The sequence below is a fragment of the Thamnophis sirtalis genome, unplaced genomic scaffold (assembly GCF_051295495.1).
Source record: "Thamnophis sirtalis isolate CommonGarterSnake01/CBP01778 unplaced genomic scaffold, rThaSir2_p1.2 scaffold_2, whole genome shotgun sequence".
NCBI classification, from domain to species: Eukaryota; Metazoa; Chordata; class Lepidosauria; order Squamata; family Natricidae; genus Thamnophis; species Thamnophis sirtalis.
In genome coordinates this window covers 120,975,933-120,994,777 of record NW_028261382.1, presented here as the reverse complement: position 1 = coordinate 120,994,777, position 18,845 = coordinate 120,975,933, and the positions used below count along the sequence as shown (strand labels likewise).

General features: G+C 39.8%; 1 protein-coding gene across 1 annotated transcript in view; it reads right to left on the bottom strand.

The window, feature by feature from the left end:
• LOC106549910 (nardilysin-like) overlaps positions 1-18,615 on the bottom strand; it is a 54,829-nt gene extending 36,214 nt beyond the window's left edge. The window contains exons 1-8 of the mRNA XM_087703570.1: positions 18,431-18,615; positions 16,721-17,081; positions 14,998-15,079; positions 12,801-12,954; positions 10,487-10,560; positions 8,868-8,963; positions 6,246-6,368; positions 3,422-3,479 (exon numbers count right to left, since the gene is read on the bottom strand). Of these exons, the coding sequence (XP_087559696.1) occupies positions 3,422-3,479; positions 6,246-6,368; positions 8,868-8,963; positions 10,487-10,560; positions 12,801-12,954; positions 14,998-15,079; positions 16,721-17,081; positions 18,431-18,615 (1,133 nt within the window). The remainder of the gene's footprint in view (positions 1-3,421; positions 3,480-6,245; positions 6,369-8,867; positions 8,964-10,486; positions 10,561-12,800; positions 12,955-14,997; positions 15,080-16,720; positions 17,082-18,430) is intronic.
• Positions 18,616-18,845: the final 230 nt, after the last annotated feature.

The window sequence follows — 18,845 nt, the reverse complement described above, 5'->3', positions numbered from 1 at the left end:
TAAACCGCTTAGAGAGGCCTGAAAGGCCTATGAAGCGGTATATAAGTCTACTGCTATTGCTATTGCTATTGCTATTGACTGGCCCTGCCCCCATCTATTCTCTGCCTCCTGAGTCCCAGCTGATCGGGAGGGAACGGGGATTTGCAGTAACCTTCCCCTTGAGTGGGGTGGGAAAGAAGATTTTACAGTATCCTTCCCCTGCCACTCCCACTAAGCCACACCATGCTCACCAAGCCACGCCCACAGAACCAGTAGTAAAAAAAAATTGAATTCCACCCAAGGAGTATATATCTATTCCTTACAGCAATGTTAGATTCTCTCTATTCCACATATCCCTAACCTCCAATCTTTAGACTGCAAAATAGAAGAAGCAACTTAGAACTAAGGATAAATTTCCTGACAGTGAGAACAATTAATCAGTGGAACAACTTGCCTCCAGAAGTTGTGAATCCTCCAGCACTGGAAGTTTTAAAGAAGAGATTGAGTAACCATTTATCTGAAGTGGTGTAGGGCAATCATGGCTATCCTTTTTGCCACCGAGTGCCAAAAGCAGAGTGAGCGCAGAGGGTCATGTGCGGGGGTGCCCACACTAAAATTCTATGTGTGCAATCCCCCCGTGCATGCACGCATGACCCCCATCCTCCCCCCACTTTTTGCATACAATGGACCTTTTTGTCGCCCTTCCCAGGCTCCAGAGGTTTTCTCTGAGCCTGGGAGGGTGAAAACAGCCTTCCCCGCCCCCCCCGGAGGTCCTCCGGAAGATTCAGGATGGCGAAAAATGGCTGAAAATGAAGGCTGAAGTGAGCTGGTCAGTGCACACATGTGCACAGGAGCTGACAGGGCAATGCCTTGAGTGCCCTAACAAATGGCTCTGCGTGCCAACTGTGCCACACGTGCCATAGGTTCACCATCATGGATGTAGGTTTTCCTGCCTAAGCAGGGGTTGGCCTAGAAGACCTCCAAGGTCCCTTCCAACTCTGTTATTCTATTCTACTCTAAAAAAATTTTTCAACTTCTGATAGTTTGTTTATTATTTATTTATTTATTTATTTATTTATTTATTTATTTATTTATTTATTTATTTATTTATTTATTTGTCTTGTATGCCGCCCACTCCCGGAGGACTCCGGGCGGCTCACAAAAGACAAGGGAAAGGGGGGAACGAGACAAAGACAACATATTAAAAACAAAACCAACATTCACAATTTCTGTGGTGGTAGATGCTTCTCAGCTCCCCCCAGCCTGCTGGAACAGCCAGGACTTGGTGGCTTTGCGGAAGGCCGGGAGGGTAGTAAGGGTCCAGATCTCAACAGGGAGCTCGTTCCAGAGGGCCGGAGCTGCAACAGAGAAGGCCCTCCCCCGGGGAGTTGCCAGCCGACATTGGCTGGCAGATGGAATCCAGAGGAGACCCAACCTGTGTGATCTAATTAGTTTCCTAAATTATTGGGAAAGAGGTTTTTTAGAAAGACTCTCTTCACATTCAACTGTACCCATCCTCAGAATAGAGGAATGGTCAGCTGTGATCTAGCAAAGAATGTGTATTCTGGTTGTGGTTTTATATCTTTGCATCTTTTTCCTGGAGAAGATCCAGGGATGATTTTTAGATAAGCATTAGGATTCTGTCCTTGACAGTTTTATGCTTTTGACTGAGATTGATATTGCTTTCTTTAGTTCTAAACAAATTTCATTTTGTTCCTTTCGGAGGACCAGGAAAGAGGACTATTATTGAATTTTTATAAAAGTCATAAATGAGCCCAGAGCTTGTGGCAGAACAGAAGTAATGGATGTGTTTGGCCCGTTTCTGCTAAAAATGCATTTTTTAAGAGTTCATTTCATAGTTTAGCAAATACTTGAAGATGAAGAATCCTCTGCCTGCCAATAAATAGGACACTTTTACTGTATTTTTGGTTTGATTTAATTCTCTTTGGGAACCAAACAAATAGTACACTATATTAGTTAATGAATATATTACCATTTGGTTCCTAACCTGCATTAAATGATTAGTATTCAGGTCAGAAATTCTATTCAAAACTCCGAATTGAATGGATTTTTGAAACTGAATTGGAAGATTAGTTTGAATCAGTGAACTAACTCAGATGTCTCCAAATTCATTTTGATAATTTTGGATGCTTTTGCCTATAAACAGAATTGTTTTCCCAGTTCTAAATTCAGAGCTATTAATGAATTCAGAGATATTAATCAAACCATGTCACTGTGATCTGAACATTTTAATTGAATCAAATTAATTTTCTAAATAAATTTAAATTATCAGATTGATCCATTTTCAAAATGGAATTAATGGTTAAAATGTGTATATTTTTGATATTAAGTTCCAAATATTGACTGCACTTGTTTGAACAAACATAAAAACACACATTCATATAAAATCATGTATGTGTTTTAAACTGGGCAGATAACTAATATTGACCAATAAAGGCAAACTTAAAAGAAATCGTGAACCTTCAGTTTCCATAACCTAAAGGTAAAGATTTTCTTGTCCAGTCATGTTCAACTCTAGGGGATGGTGCTCATCTCCATTTCTTGGCCGTGGAGCCAATGTTGTCCAAAGACTTTTTCCAAAGGTGCATGGAACTCTGTTACCTTCCTACAGAAGTGGTACCTATCAATCCGGGTTGCAGGCAATATGCCCCGGTACAGGTGTACCGAAGCCTGCCGGAGCATCATATACTGGTCCGGTCCGGTGCCTGCCCGAGCTCCTTACCTGTCTTTTAAGGCTTCCATGCTTCCATGCACGTGCATGGCGCATACAGCGCCTGCGCAATGCTCCCCTAAGCAGCTGGAGTATCGCGGAGGCTCGTGGAGGTGGTAAAACACATGTTCGCTGCCCGCATGTGCGAGCGCACTACACACGCCCATGTGGATGCTGCTGGGCCCGTTCCAACCGTACCAGTTGGAACGAGATCTGCAACCCACCACTGTTTCAAACATTTAGGTGGGCAAGAGCTAGAATATGGAAAGGGAGCTCAACCCATTGTGTAATGTTCATGTCTTGAACCCAGGTGTCATCTTTTCAGCTGAACCACTGCGCCCCTTCCATAATCTATCTACAAATCTCAAATCTTTAATTCCCCACCCCCTCTTATCCTTCTGTTCTTTTTATCCTTTGGTTTGAAACTTTATAAAACAGAAAATTTCCAATTATTTATAGTCCTACACCATCCATCTTTTTAAAACAGAAGAAGCATCTTATGGTTATACTTATGGAATGTATAGTTATGTTTATGGAAGTTTTATAATTTAACCAGAATACTTCAGTTATTGGGTGAATTAGAAATTTTAAGATTAAGAATAACATTAACAGAGTATATTCTTTCACGTTGCTACTTCTAATGGAACATATGGCGTATAGAGAACACTTAACTCTTCCAGGAAAAAAAAGAAAAGAAAAAGATAAACTCACTTATTTGGGATGTGTGAGAAAATTTCAGTCACCCATTTTTGCAAAGTATCCAGGGTTTCTAATCAGAAGAATATTTAAAAAAGGAAAAGAATCACAACATGTAGAAAATAGGGAGAATAAGGGGGAATTGACAATTATGCTATGAAAAATGAACTATATATTGTAAGATAAAGGTAAAGGTTCCCCTCGCACATATGTGCTAGTCGTTCCTGACTCTAAGGGGTGATGCTCATCTCAGTTTCAAAGCTGAAGAGCCATCTCCGTGGTCATGTGGCCAGCATAACTAAATGACAAAGGTGCATGGAACGCTGTTACCTTCCCACCAAAGGTGGTCCTTATTTTTCTACTTGCATTTTTACATACTTTCAAACTGCTAGGTTGGCAGAAGCTGGGACAAGTAATGGAGTTCACCCCATTACCTGGCACTAGGGATTCGAACTGCCAATCTTTCAATCGAGAAGCTAAGCATCTTAGCCACTGAGCCATGTATCAAATTCCTATGCATGTTTCAAAGTCTTCAAATGGCAGCTGTGCATTTAATCAAAGATGGAATTTTCTACAGCTTAGTGACTAACTATGAACCCACAAAAGAAGTACACAATATTCTTCCTTGAAGAACTCTTGAAATCTCTATTTTTGACAGGAACCAGAATCTTTTTACACTGGGACTCTTTTTTCTTTTCTTTTTTTGCAGCAAGGATAAAAAATGTGCATACTAACCACATTTCAGTAGTGCAATTTTTAAATAAAAAGTTAAGGAGAAGAAGGGAATGGGAGACTCAAACAGATAAGTCTCTCCTGTAGTCATTCTTAGTGCTGATAAACCCCTGAAATCTTCCTTCAGATTGGTCTGAGGAACATTACAGTTAAAATTTCACATTTAATTCTTCATGCAAAGCATCACATTTTGGGCAATGATGCTAAACAATCTGGTGGTCCATGCCAGTTGGGATGCCTTACACACATCAAGTGTGCTTAAAAGTCACTCCTTATTCAATGCAAAAAACTCCATTTGCTGTATTGATACATTTGCACAGAATTAACCAACCAGTGATTCTTCCAATTAATTCACTAATCATTATATGTTCTAGTATAATTGTGTGTGGGAAGAAAAGATGCTGCCTAGAGAATGATCAGATAAAGAGGTGGGGGGAGAGAGATCTAAATACCCCATGGGTCAGATATGGCTCCTGGGCCTTGAGTTTGACACTCCTGTTTTAAGGGGTTGGTGATCTTATGAGGTCATTCTGATCTCTGATTATTATTTTAACTTGGGTGAGCCTCAAACAAAGTTATATACGTCAGTGTCCATAGGAACACCCCCCTCCGTATTTTTGCCAAACAACATATGTGTGCCAGATTACCCACCATGTACTGATAAAACAATATGAAACTTGCATACAGATTAATATTACATGCTCAATTTTCCAGATTAAAAGCAAAGAGATGGAATTCTATATTGTCTCTCAGGAGCATTAGTCATATCTTTGGGAGATGGTAAGCAACAAAATATTTATTTTACTCATTTACTTAGCTGAACCTAGATGTTCTTCTGCCTGCTTACCATGTATCTATCATGTATTTACACACACACACACACACACACACACACACACACACACACACACACACACAGTATCTATCTATCTATCTATCTATCTATCTATCTATCTATCTATCTATCTATCTATCTATCTATCTATCTATCTATCTACCTACCTACCTACCTACCTACCTACCTACCTACCTACCTACCTACCTACCTACCTACCTATCATCAGAGTAAGGTTCTACATTTAGGTAAGAAAAACAAAATGCACAGGTACAGTATAGGAGGTACCTTGCTCAACAATAGTAACTGTGAAAGGGATCTTGGAGTCCTAGTGGACAACCATTTAAATAGGAGCCAGCAGTGTGCAACACATGCCAAAAAACCCAACACAGTTCTAGGCTACATAAACAGAGGGATAGAATCAAGATCACGTGAAGTGTTAATACCACTTCATAATGCCTTGGTAAGGCCGCACTTGGAATACTGCATTCAGTTTTGGTCACCACGATGTAGAAAAGATGAGGAGACTGTAGAAAGAGTGCAGAGAAGAGCAACAAAGATGTTTAGGGGACTGGAGATTAAAACATATGAAGAACGGTTGCAGGAACTGGGTATGTTTAGTTTAATAGAAAGAAGGACTAGGGGAGACATGATATCAGTGTTCCAATATCTCAGGGGTTGCCACAAAGAAGAGGGAGTCAAACTATTCTCCAAATCACTTGAAGGCAGGACAAGAAGCAATGGGTGGAAACTAATCAAGGAGAGAAGCAACTTAGAACTGAGGAGAAATTTCCTGACAGTTAGAACAATTAATCAGTGGAAAAGTTTGCCTCCAGAAGTTGTGAACGCCCCAACACTGGAAGTCTTTAAGAAGATGTTGGATAGCCATTTGTCTGAAACACTATAGGGTTTCCTGCCTAGGCAGGGGCTTAGACTAGAAGACCTCCAAGGTCCCTTCCAAATCTGCTATTGTATTATTGTATTATCTGTCTGACTTCTATCCATCTATCCATCTATCCATCTGTCCATCTATCCATCTGTCCATCTGTCCATCTGTCCATCTGTCCATCTGTCCATCTGTCCATCTGTCCATCTGTCCATCTGTCCATCTGTCCATCTATCCATCTATCTATCCATCCATCCACCCATCCACCCATCCACCCATCGATGTATCATCCATCCATCCATCCATCCATCCATCCATCCATCCATCCATCCATCTATCCATCTATCCATCATCTACAATCTATCATAATTATGCGTAATTTCTACCTCTAGACTGGACAACCAGATTCATGTAGTGAGCCGAGTAGTATCGTTTTCTGAAATCCCTCAGTCTTGCATAGGTATCAATTCCTTTCTTTTTGGGTGTATATTTCAGTGTCTCTGCATTACCTGTATAATTTATGAAGAGGTTTTCTTATTGATATTAGTATTAATTTTCCTATAGTCTTGTACTTTAGTTCTAAATGTTTTCTCTGTGACAAAGCAGATTTTGTTTAACTTAAAATAGCCCAATAATACCAACTAAACAGTTTTTAACACAGATGTTATCTTCTATGCTTCTATTATACTGCATATGATATTTTTTTAGAGTAAAGAGCAAAAGGGAGATTAGAACAATGATTTTGGAAAGTTACCAAATAGACTAAAGGTGCAGATGGATTTTAAGTAAGATTCTAATATTGCAAAACTGCTCCTGTGGGGGAAAAGCTTTTTTTTTAAAAGGTCTTTGAAGCTTGGACACTAAAGATAGTCTTAAAAAATTATCAATTACAATTAAAAGAGAAGAATAGGTATACTTGATTTACTAATACAGAACGGAGCAAAATACTTCAACATTAGGCAGTTTTTTTAAACAAGGAAAAGCCAAACTTCTGGGTTCTAGCACCCATGCATGCCTGCTGATCAGCTGGCTGAAGTGCATGCATTCACTGGTTTTCAGCCCTGCTACACATGTGAATGACAGTTGATCATTGCGGGTGCATGCATGCCAGAAACCCAGAAAACAAACAGGCAAAGCTGTGCATGCCAGGAAACATGACTTCGTGTGCTACTTCACCTGTCATAGGTTTGCCATCACAATTCTAGGCCATTATTTGACTGGATTAAAAGTCAAGATTGTTAGAAGTAAAAGGAAGATATGTAATATTGGTTTACTTGATTAAGGTTAAATAGATATGTTGTTATCCATGGTAATCATTAATGGAGTTTTGCTGAGGACAACTGACAAAGCTTTAATAATTTGTTTATAGATAAGAGATGGGATATTGGAAGAGAAGATTATATGTTGTACTTAAGAGAAAGTGATAAGTCAACAAAGTTATTTATACTTGTGATGAAGGGGGTAGCCATTTTTTATATATGTTTTCTTTTTCTTTACTATATTTTTATTTTTTTTATTTCTTCACTTTTCTTTCTTTCTTTTCTTTCCTGCACTTTTTTCTTTTTATTCTTTTTCACCTTTTTAATTGTAATTTTAATGAAATTACTATAAAAGAAAAGTGTCACAAAATCAAACAATTGCTTGATTTTGCCCTAGACTTAATGGTAGAGACTTTGCACCTAGTTTCAGGAAGGCAGATGTTGTGATTGAATTTGGGGACTTCTGCAGAAAGAGGATGTGTTGCAACACTAAGCTAGAGCCTAGCCTTTTCCTCCATTATTTTAATTTAGACCAGATGATAATTGAATGTCAAGCAAATACTTTAAGAACCTGCAATTCAATACCTTGACTACTCTATGACTGGAGCCAAACATAGTTAGACAATTTGTTAATTATGGTTATTTGAAGAAGCCACAATTAGCCAAGTTTTACAAATAAAAGGTCGGAAACATGCTTTAAGAACCACAATAGCTGAGTTTGTCACATCATGATACAATGAACATGGAATTGTTCTAGGCAATCTATTTTTCCAATCTATATTAACATCATGACTTCAAGATTTATCATAACTTTGGGGATTACCACAGGGGTGGGTTTCGGCAATCATTACTACTGGTTTGGTCATGTGCGTGCTGTGTGCGCACTTGATGCATGCTGCATGCACATGCACAGTGCAAAAAAATGCTTCTGGGCAGCGAAAAACAAGATGGCAGTGCCTACGGCACCGCTGGGAGAACTAGTTCAGAGGTGTGGCAGACCTGGGTCTCTGCACGTTCCAGTGATGCAGGCAACCAAACCACTACTGGTTCGGCCACACTGATACAAACTGGTAGGAACCCACCACTGGATTACCACCTTTTTAAGCCTACAGGAGTGAGAGGCAAAACTATATCTAAATCTTAAATCCAGCACTTCATCTACATGGGTTGTTCCTTATTCAAAACTAAATCACTCAAAAGCTAAAAGAAGACTAAAAGTAGTTTTGCCTTCTATGGACTAATGTAAAACAAATATATTGACCTGATTAATGTAGAGATAATCTATTTGGATTCAGAGGAATACATAAGAGGAGAGTTTCACATAATTTTACCATCGATTCTCTGCTCACCAAAACTGTGAGCGCACCCCTTCTGCGCATGGCCTTTCGTGCATGTGCTTTATTCATGCACATTGCTTGTACGTATGCATGCATCTTAGAAAGCATGGCTAAATGGGACAGCATAGAGCCGGGGTGGTGGGCAGGCAGATAGTCATTACCAGTTTGCCTGAATCGGTCTGAACCAGCTGAATACCACTACTGGAATACACGTTTCTACAATTTGATAAACCACATCAAATTTAACAATGTCTTGTAGAACACAAGATCATTGTGGCATACAAAGTTTATGTCATGAAGCTTGTTTGAAGAATGACATACCCACAACTTTTAAAAGTAAAGAAAATATATTACATAAAGTTTCTTTCAAATACAAGCTCCACTAAAGCCCATCTGCTTCCATCTCACTTACCCCAAAAGAATTTTCTCATAGGATGTCCCGGTTTTGCAAGACTTCCAAGCAGGAGTTCTCTTCTGTTAGCATCAGAGGGTTTTGCAATCTGATATTCTGTTTATTTTAAAGTACACATTAGACATAAGAACTTAAGAAAAGAATTCCAGTGATATGATCACTTGGACAAGGCGAAGAGCATAGTGCACACATACATAAAGCAGCAATGAAAAGTGTCATACTCATTCGACACATGCACTGGATTTCTAGTTTTGTTGCAGAAATATCATGGGCTCCATCGGGGATTGCTAGTTCTTTAGAGAATGAATATTCCTGATAAGCTCTGCCTATTTATCAATGGTAATAGAGCTAGAATCTCAATTAAAAATAGGATAAATAGAAGTTCTGTTGCGAGAGTTAGGGTTAGGGTAAGGGTTACCGTTACCATATTTCCATACAACCATGACATACATATTGGTGGGAAGAGAGAGAGGTCCTTGATTGCCTGGTTCTTCTAATGGAAACATAAAATAATCTTCCTTCGGGATATCTCATTATTAGTATTTGTTTCTATACCTTAGCGCTTTCCACTGCTCTAGGCTTGAGATTAATATAATGGTGTATCAAAAACTGGATTCCAAAACCAAACTTAGAACTTCACAGGCCAAGGAATGATCACCCAGAGCTGCAGTGAGGTTGAGAGTAAAAAAAGTGGCCAGTTTCATCATGAGGCCTCCAAGGAGGCCACCAGAGTTTATGCTGGTTCACATCTTCCTTTCTTCTTTGCTACCTTCCTTCTTAACCATGTGCACAGGGGTGGGCTGCTATGGGTTCGCCTGGGTTTGGGAGAACCCATAGCTAACGTTATGGCCGGTTTGGAGAACCTCCAAATCCCACCCATGGCTGGCCCCTCCCACCCCTCCCCATTTTTTTAAAAAAAGGCATGAATAGCCTTTAGGGGGCTTGCAGAGTGCTCATGAGGGGTGCCCCCCCAAATGAGCAAAAAACAGTCTGTTTTTCACAAAAACAGGCCCGTTTTTGGGCAACTTTGTTTGCATGCATAGCCTTTAGGAGACTTATAGAGTACTCCTGGGGGCTGGGGGGGGGGCAAAATTGAGGAAAAAAACCAGCACATTTTTCACACATTTCTGCCCTCCCCAGCTGCCAGGAACTCTCTGAAAGCCTTCTACAGACTCTACACAGCCATTTTGGTGAAGGGGGTGGGGCTTCGGGAGGCAGAAAATGCTGTATTCAGTGTATAAGATGCACCCAGATTTTCAGACTCTTTTTTGAGGGAAAAAGGTGCATCTTATACTCCCCAAAATACGGTATTTTTTCTCAAAACTGTGCACGTGCACGCAGCAAAGCACGCAATCACTGAACTGGTTGTTAAACTGGTAGGATCCCACCACTCACTAAAACGTATTGCCTAAAGTCCAGTGCAAAGTATTTGTAATGCAACTGATTTAAAGAGATTGAATTTAAAATATACTGTATATTTTTTCTATAATTTTTGGGGATGAGACAGCTCATCCAAATTTCACAAACACAAATGCCTCAAAAAAATAAGGTGAGATAGTTTTCCGCCCTCCAAGAATTGAAAAAATATAAGCAGTGAATAACCCATTCATTAGTTTTACCACTATCCACAGCTTCAACTTCACGGTCAATAGCATCTTTAATCATCAGAGGATGAATGAAGAACTGTGCCCATCTACAAATAAAGTAGAAGAGAAATACAGGTGTTTGTTATTGAGCCTTGAAATATGTGGAATAATAATGACCTATTTCCACAAAAATGCTTATGAACTAATGTTATGGCAAAACAAAATTTGATTTTTTAAACCACAATTTCATTTTTTATTACATCTAGGCAAGATAAAGATTTATTTTTCTGTAATTACCGGTACTTGGAGGGAATAAACACACAAACAATCAAACAAACACTGTATTTGAATGTAGAATTATGTCTCCGGAAAGCATGGATTTTCCATGGCTTCCCAAATTTCAATGAAATGCTATTAAAGTAACGGTAAAGGTTTCCCTCACATATATATGCTAGTCATTCCTGACTCTAGGGGGCGGTGCTCATCTCCGTTTCAAAGCTGAAGAGCCAACTCTGTCTGAAGATGTCTCCATGGTCATGTGGCCGGCATGACTAAACACCAAAGGCGCATGAAACGCTGTTACCTTCCCACAAAAGTGGTCCCTATTTTTTTACTTGCATTTTTTTAAAAAAACGTTTTTATTAAACATTTTTACCTTTAAAAACAGGAAAAAAATGCAACAACAAAAAAGAAAAAGCAAGACAAACATAATATAAAAAATAGTTATACAGCCTTCTATATCGACATACATGTTTGAAGTTCTCCATTCTCCATTGCCTTCCTATCGGTTTTAACCTCTGTAATAATGTAATAATAGTTGTACTAACAATTATAAGGACATTAATTGTTCCTATCATGGTGTATTTACATTGTGATAATACTTTATGTTTGATAGTAATTAGTAATTTTGGTTAATTTTTATTCAGTACTAGTTTGGAAAATACAAAAACAAAGACTTCTATTTTCTCTTTTGGCTTCTGTTTTCTAGCCACTTATAAATTTTCCATGGCTTTCCACATTTCAATTAAATGCTATTAAGATAAAAGTAAAGGTTCCCCTCGCACATATGTGCTAGTCATTTCTGACTCTAGGGGGCAGTGCTCATCTCTGTTTCAAAGCCGAAGAGCTAGCACTTTCAGAAGACGTCTCCATGGTCACGTGACCGGCATGACTAAATGCTAAAGGTGCACGGAACGCTGTTACCTTCCCATCAAAGGTGGTTCCTATTTTTCTACTTGTATTTTTACATGCTTTTGAACTGCTAGGTTGGCAGAAGCTGGGACAAATAACGGGAGCTCACTCCGTTACACAGCACTAGGGATTTGAACCGCTGAACTGATTGACAAACCTTTCTGATTTGACAACCTTAACAGCCACTGAGCCAACGGGAGCTCACTCTGTTACACAGCGCTAGGGACTCGAACTGCTGAATTGATTTCTGTTCTTTCCATCTTCCTCTAAGATTCCCTTCAATTAGAAAGAATTTTTCAAAATTTTCTTCTAGCAATTAAAGTCTGAATGGCCAAAAGTTAAAAATGATGGTATCTGGACTCAGCAATAGCTGCAAGACCTCTGCTGACCCAAATCTTAAGCAGAGCACACAAATCAGTTACTGCCTGGTGATCTGCAATAAATTATATTTATTAATATGGTTAATTTTGAACAGTGCTTCCCAGATGTAAATAAATTACCCCAAATTGGGTAAAAGTGTTTTTTCTTTGCATAATTACACACAACCCAAAATATCCCAACGGGGATATTTAAATTGACCTATAGAAAAAAATCTCCAAAATAATTCCTATTATGATGAAAATGAATCACATTATGGTAATTTTTGAAATGAGAAAAAGTTATTTCAGTGATATTTTTATAATGCAAGTAGTCCTCAAGTTACAACTGTTCATTCAGTGACAATTTGAAGTTACGACCAGAGATGGTATTCTTCCAGTTTGCCCCAGGTCAAGCGAACCGGTAGTCGTGGTGGTGGGAGGCTACACCCACCCACCCAGATATCATCATGGATGCTCTGAGCATGCGCCGAAGGTTCGGTGCATGCGCAGAAGTGGCGTGCATGCGCAGAAGTGGCGTGCATACTCCCAGTTCTGAACCTGTAGCAAAGGTGGATTTCATGTCTGCTAACGACTGTGCTGAAGGAAGGGATTTACAATCAGTCCAGAAACTCTGATAAGATTTTCTAATAAACAATTTGAGGTAATGAAGGAGGAATCTGGGAAGCACTGATCTAGAATGTACAAGGTATAGAGTGACTGTAGTCTTCAAATGGCTACAGTCATTGTACTTGATAGACCTCTTAAGTCTTTTAGTTCATTTTGCACTCCTAAGTTACCTTTCAAGAGCATCTTTGAAATATTTCTTTTGGATATCAAACTGGAAAATAGTTCGTTCCGTGTCAGTCGAAGCATTGTCTGACCCTCCGTGCTTCTTTAAGAACGTATCAAATCCATTTTCATCTGGATATTTCTGGCTACCCATGAACACCACTAGGAGAAAGCAATCAGATAAATTGGCTGTGATCAGATACAGGCACAGATTTCAGTCTATTATCACTCATGTTCACTGATATCATGTGGTGCAATGGCTCCATACAGTAGCTCTAAAGGGAAGGGGGGGGGGAGACAAATCCTTACTTAGGGCTACATCAATTAGATTTGCCAGTTTAAAAATAGGAGATGATTCCAGAAAATTGGGGTTGTTGCTGAAAAAGCTCTGCTTGATAGGTGAACTAGTGGCTATATATTTATGTGGCTATAATCATCCTCTTTTAATTACCCCATAATCTCTTGCAGGGTAGAACCTAGGCAACTGAATGGACCTGAATGTTTACTGGCCCGATGCCCTTCCTGTTGCCATTGTGGAGTTTTTTTCCCAGCAGATATATTCTCAGTGTGCCCAGAGAGAGAAATATCTGCCTCTATCTAGGATCAAACTCACAGCCTCCTGATTGTGAGGCGTGAGATTCATCTCTAGGCCACCGCACCACTCATCTCTATGGCTGTAATTATCTTACTGAAATATGTCAACCAGGTTTGAACTGCTGATATTGTCCAGACCCTTTTGGACCTCCTACCTGCCTCTGCCCCATGCCACTGGCTAACTGATGTCACTGGCTACTGTGTATCGGAAAGTGTTGATGCGGTTTTCAGTTTTTAACTATCAATTTCCAATGGAAGATAATGTATGTAGCTTTGGGTTGAACTGTGGTGTCCTTGCTGCTCTTTGAGCTTAGTTGTTTTCTCATAGACATTTCATTACCTTACTAGGTAACACCTTCAGTTCCAGAAGGGAGTGGGATTAGCCCTCTGTTTACGTACAGTAACTTGCTCTGTCAGTGTTGGTGGCAGTCAGGGGTGGGTTCCGGCAGGCACTACTGCCAGTTCGCTCATGTGCGCTTCGCATGTGCGTGCTTGATGCATGTTGCACACATATGCACAGTACAATCAAAATGGTTCTGGGCATGCACAGAACTGAAATACAAAATGGCAGCATCTATGGTGCCACCCGGAGAACCGGTTCGGGGGTGTGGCAGGCCTGGGTCACTGCCGGTTCCAGTGACGCAAGCCGCCAAACCATTACCGGTTTGGCTGAACCAGTCCAAACCGGTAGGAACCTTCCAGTGGTGGTAGTGGTGTTTTCTCCTTGGTAGTTCCTTGTTTAGGCTGCTGTTAACTATTTAATTGTTTGACTAGTTTAATTCCTGTTTATCTGAGTGTTGATTGTTGGCAAAGAAATGCTCTGGTCTTTTTTTGAACCCTTTCTAGCTTCTTTATTATCTGTTTTGAATAGTGTGCAAATGTTGTTTATCTCTATGTGCTTGTAGAAGCCATTAACATCTGCAAGAGAGTATCCAAACTTAGAGAGTAGCATAGTATCAATTTCCCACAGTGTTGTGCTATTCTTGGCCACTGTGGAACATTGAAAAGAGAAACAGATTTCCATACTTATCCAGTACCAATAGTTCAATTAGATTGCGATTTGGGGAATCGACAAGGAAGTACTTCACTTTCATATCCAGCTTTGTTTTTGCTCCTTTCCCTGGAACATCTTATAAATGTTAATGTTTATGGAGACTCTTTGTCATTCACGTCATGGTTTCCCCAAAGCTGCTTTTTCAAGAAGCAACTGGGGTTTCTTTGTTTTTCCTTGAAGGCATTTTGCTTCTTGTCCAAGAAACCTCTGAAGTTCTGAAGAAGCATCTTGGATGAGAAGTGAAATGTCTTCAAGGAAAAATAAAGTTGCCTCTTGAAAAAGCACCTTTGGGACCTACAATGCAAATAGACTTCTGGAAAGGTATTGATTTATCTGCCTTGTTTATTTTTTTATTGCTTCCCGTTAACTTTAAAAAAAAAACACAGTTTGACTGATTTTAAAATAAAGCTAAGAGCAGTTTAAGTCTGTAAAAGAAAATATTTAAACAGTACTGAGGATGTCAACATAATTTGGTATTGAAAGCTACACATTCCATAGGAAGAGACGGAATGTCTCTTTGTTAATTGTTCAGTAGATAGACTTGAGATTTTACATACTATGCTCCAAAAAATGAGCTAATCCAGGTAAATCATCAGGGTCACAGAAACTCCCAACACCAATAGCCAGGGCAGCTGCAGCCTGCAATCAAAATAGAAAGGAGAAACAGTGGGAAATCATTACAAGGCAAAGCCAAAGAACACAGCCTTCTTCCAGCATGAAAGGAATCCTACTTCTGTCAAAATTCTATTCCATTCCCAACTGCAAGCATTGTCCCTAAGAAAGCAAGCAGACACAAATCGCTGTTATGTTTCGCTCTTAAAATGTTCCTTGCAGGCAAACATGTGTAACGTACGCAGCAAAATGAGCCCTTCAAATCCTGCATTCAGGCTGCTTCAAATAATCCCATTTGCTTCTGGCTCTGTGGTAAAACAATACCTTAGCTTTTTAAAATTATTACAAAGTTGTAACTGAGGAATGCTGATTATCATTTTATTCGTTTTGACAGCAGCATTACAACCTCTGGCCCATGGGTTGCAGATGTACTCTCCAAGGCCATTTTTGAAGTCATCAAGGCATCAGAGTTCCCCTACCCAGACCCTTGCTTTTTTTCCAAAAATTTCTATTATAAAGAAAAAATAGGAGTATTAAGCTTATCCAGGGCTTAACACATACATTGCTTTTAAATTTATTTGGAACAAGCACCAAATAGTCACGTTTAGAGTCTGTATAACATCTTTGCCAGGGGTGGGTTCTGGCTTCTTCTACTGCCGGTTTGCTCAGGTATGCGCTTCGGGTGTGCATGTACTTGATATGCATTTTGGGTGTGTGCATGCTTGATGTGCGCTACACGCACATGCACAGTAGGTTAAAAAAATGATTCTGCGTTTCAGGGGCATCACCGGCCAAGTTACTACCTACTCGGCTGAACCGGTCCGAACTGGTAGGAACCCACCTCTGATCATTGCCATTTGCGCTCTTAGTCTTCAAAATGTGTTAACTATGACATAATTAGGCTGTACCTACCAGCTAGAAAACAATGCATTGCTCACTGTGATATAACATAATTAATTCAAGCTACTGTCTCAACAACAGTGCTCATTCTGAGGTGAAAATGGGTTTACAGCAGTGGTGGGTTGCAGGCGGTATGCCTCGATATGGGCGTACTGGAGCCTGCCCGGAGCACTGGGTACTGTTCTGGTACGGTGCTCTGGAGGTCCCACCTGCCTGCCTGAGCACATGTGCGCACACGCCGCACAGGTCCATGTGGGCGATGCCGGGCCCATTCCAACTGTACCGATTGCAACGGGATCCGAAACCCACCACTGGTTTACAGATAGTGCTTGCTTAATGACCATAATGGGGACTGGCAACTCCATTGCTAAGTTCATTAAGTGAGACATCAAGTGACTGTGCTGGACTTACAATGTCACTTTCCCCCCACAGTCCTTAATTGAGATATCACATGACCAAGATTTGCAGTTTCGCTGCTGGATTCTTCATTAACTCTGCTTGTCAGACGTTGGCTGTGAAGCACCCAGATGGATATCTTATGACTGCAACAATCTTAAAAAGGCCATTGGTTGTAAAGCAGCTAAATCTTGACTACATGATCATGGGGACATTATGGCAGCTATGAGTGTGATAACCAGTTGTAAAGTTACTTTTTCAAATACTGTTGTAACTTTGAATGGTTGCGAAACACAGACGTCATTACTTATCTATTTCATTTAATACTACACTTCATCGATTGATAAGTAGCTAAGTTATTTTATAACATACCTGCTTTTCTGTACTGCCCATCTTATTTTCATCTTCTTGTTTCACCAATTCTTCATATATTTCAGGGTCATCATGATCTTCCCTCACCTCAGGATCAACTTCGACAATACTATCACTTCCAAAACCACCACTTCCTTCACTTCCAACTTCACCATCCAGAGATCCATCCTCAGATTCCTTGATATTCCGATCATTTCTCTCCATTTCTCGAATTTTTGTAGCAAGATTTTCTTCCTCATCTGTTCCAGACGATATTAGGAGATCCTCTAGTTCAGTGTCCGATTCATCAGAAGAAGTGCAATCATCAATGGTCCAGTCAGAAATCAACAGCACATTCATGCCATTTTTTAAATTGATGTACCTGTAAAAATAATGACCGAGCTGTGTTTAACCCCTGCAAATATATTTGAAATATATTTTATGGTGTATTTAGTAAGAACTGTCTGTTATATCGAGGGACTCAAAATACCCATTTCTCAGGTGTGTACAGAGAGAATGAATGTTGTGAATAAATATCTTTTGAATGGTAAATAGTGAATCAGACAAAATGTCTTGTATTCCAGAATTTCTTTCCAAAAGAAACAGGCTCTTTCATGCATGCATGCTCTTTTAAGCATTTTGCCTTCAAGAACAATAGAAAATTAAGTCAATTCCTTCTGGCTTCCCTATTTTTCACGCCAGGGCCACAAAAGTGGGTGAAGTGATAGTTCATATTGATTATTATGTATCAGCATACAGATTAATTAATTGGCCAAGGAAATTATTATTTTAATTCTCAATCTTATATCTATTTCTTATTGTTTAAAAAAACCCTTTTTCCAATTAAAAGAAAGCCTGGAGTGTGGTGTCTAAGAACCCACACCAAATTGATGGTATGATAATATCTCTAACACTATCAAACCACCACATCTGCCTATCCCAGGTCCTTGGGAAGGACTCGATAGGTGAATAAAAATGTCAAATCCAGCCTGAACATCTTGCTAACTATGTAGTAAACAACTATTAATAGTAATAATTGTGAAAACTTTCAACCTCATTGTGATAGTAGCCACATGTCCAGTGGTCTTTTGAAGGCAACAATAATAATGATGCTGATGCTGGTTTGGAAGAAGACAAGTTGTCCATACCAACATCTTCTTCTTGTGCCATATCCATCATTGGATGTTGGCGATCATGTTAGCAATCCTATTTTTATCAACAGCCCCACGAAAAAGTGCTTGAGTTTTGTCCAAACCAGTCCCTTAGATTTTGAAGCCATTATGTTTTTCTTCTGCCTGGACCTCGTTTGCCTTCAATCTTTCCTTGGAGGATTAAGTGAAGTATGCTGTATTTTTCTGGGTGTCGCCTCACATATCCAAAATGTTCTAACTTTCACTTTTTTATGGTTTTGATGATTTCCCTTGGCTTTCCCAGGCAGCTTATCACCTCCTCATTTCCAATTTTGTCAGCCCAACTTATAAGTAACAGCTGCCTGTAAATCCACCTTTCAAATGCTTCTAGTCCAGTGTTTCTCAACCTTGGCGACTTTAAGTCCTGTGGACTTCAACTCCCAGAATTCCCCAGCCAGCTATGCTGGCTGGAGGATTCTGGGAGTTGAAGTCCATAGGACTTAAAGTCACCAAGGTTGAGAAACACTGTTCTAGTCTCTTCAAGTGGCTTTCTGTCAGAGACCAACTGTCCACTCCATACCTACTGTCATCCCATAATTACCTGTATTCCTTATGGTCACTGGGAGATTTTACGATATCTGGGTCTCCCTCATTTTTCTTGGCTCGACGCTTCCGAAATTCCTCTGCACGTTGGGACCTTTCATTACGGCATCTCTGTGGCCTCTGCTGCTGTGAGCGTATAACTGGACAATTTTCTGTTCCTTTGGTTCTAGTCTCCCCCGACATTCTGGAGCCTCCAAGATGATCTTCAAAGAGCTGGCCAGCTGACCTACTTGTCTACTAACTATACAGCTCAGTCCAAACCAAATAAGTATCCCATCCATCAGCTAGCTCCCTTTTTATCTCTTCCTTCTCATTGGCTGACTAGAAGCTTTAGAAATAATATATGTTTATGACATCAGTGAAGAAGAAAAACCAGGATTCCATGAGAGTTATTAAAGAGGGAAGAAAGGACA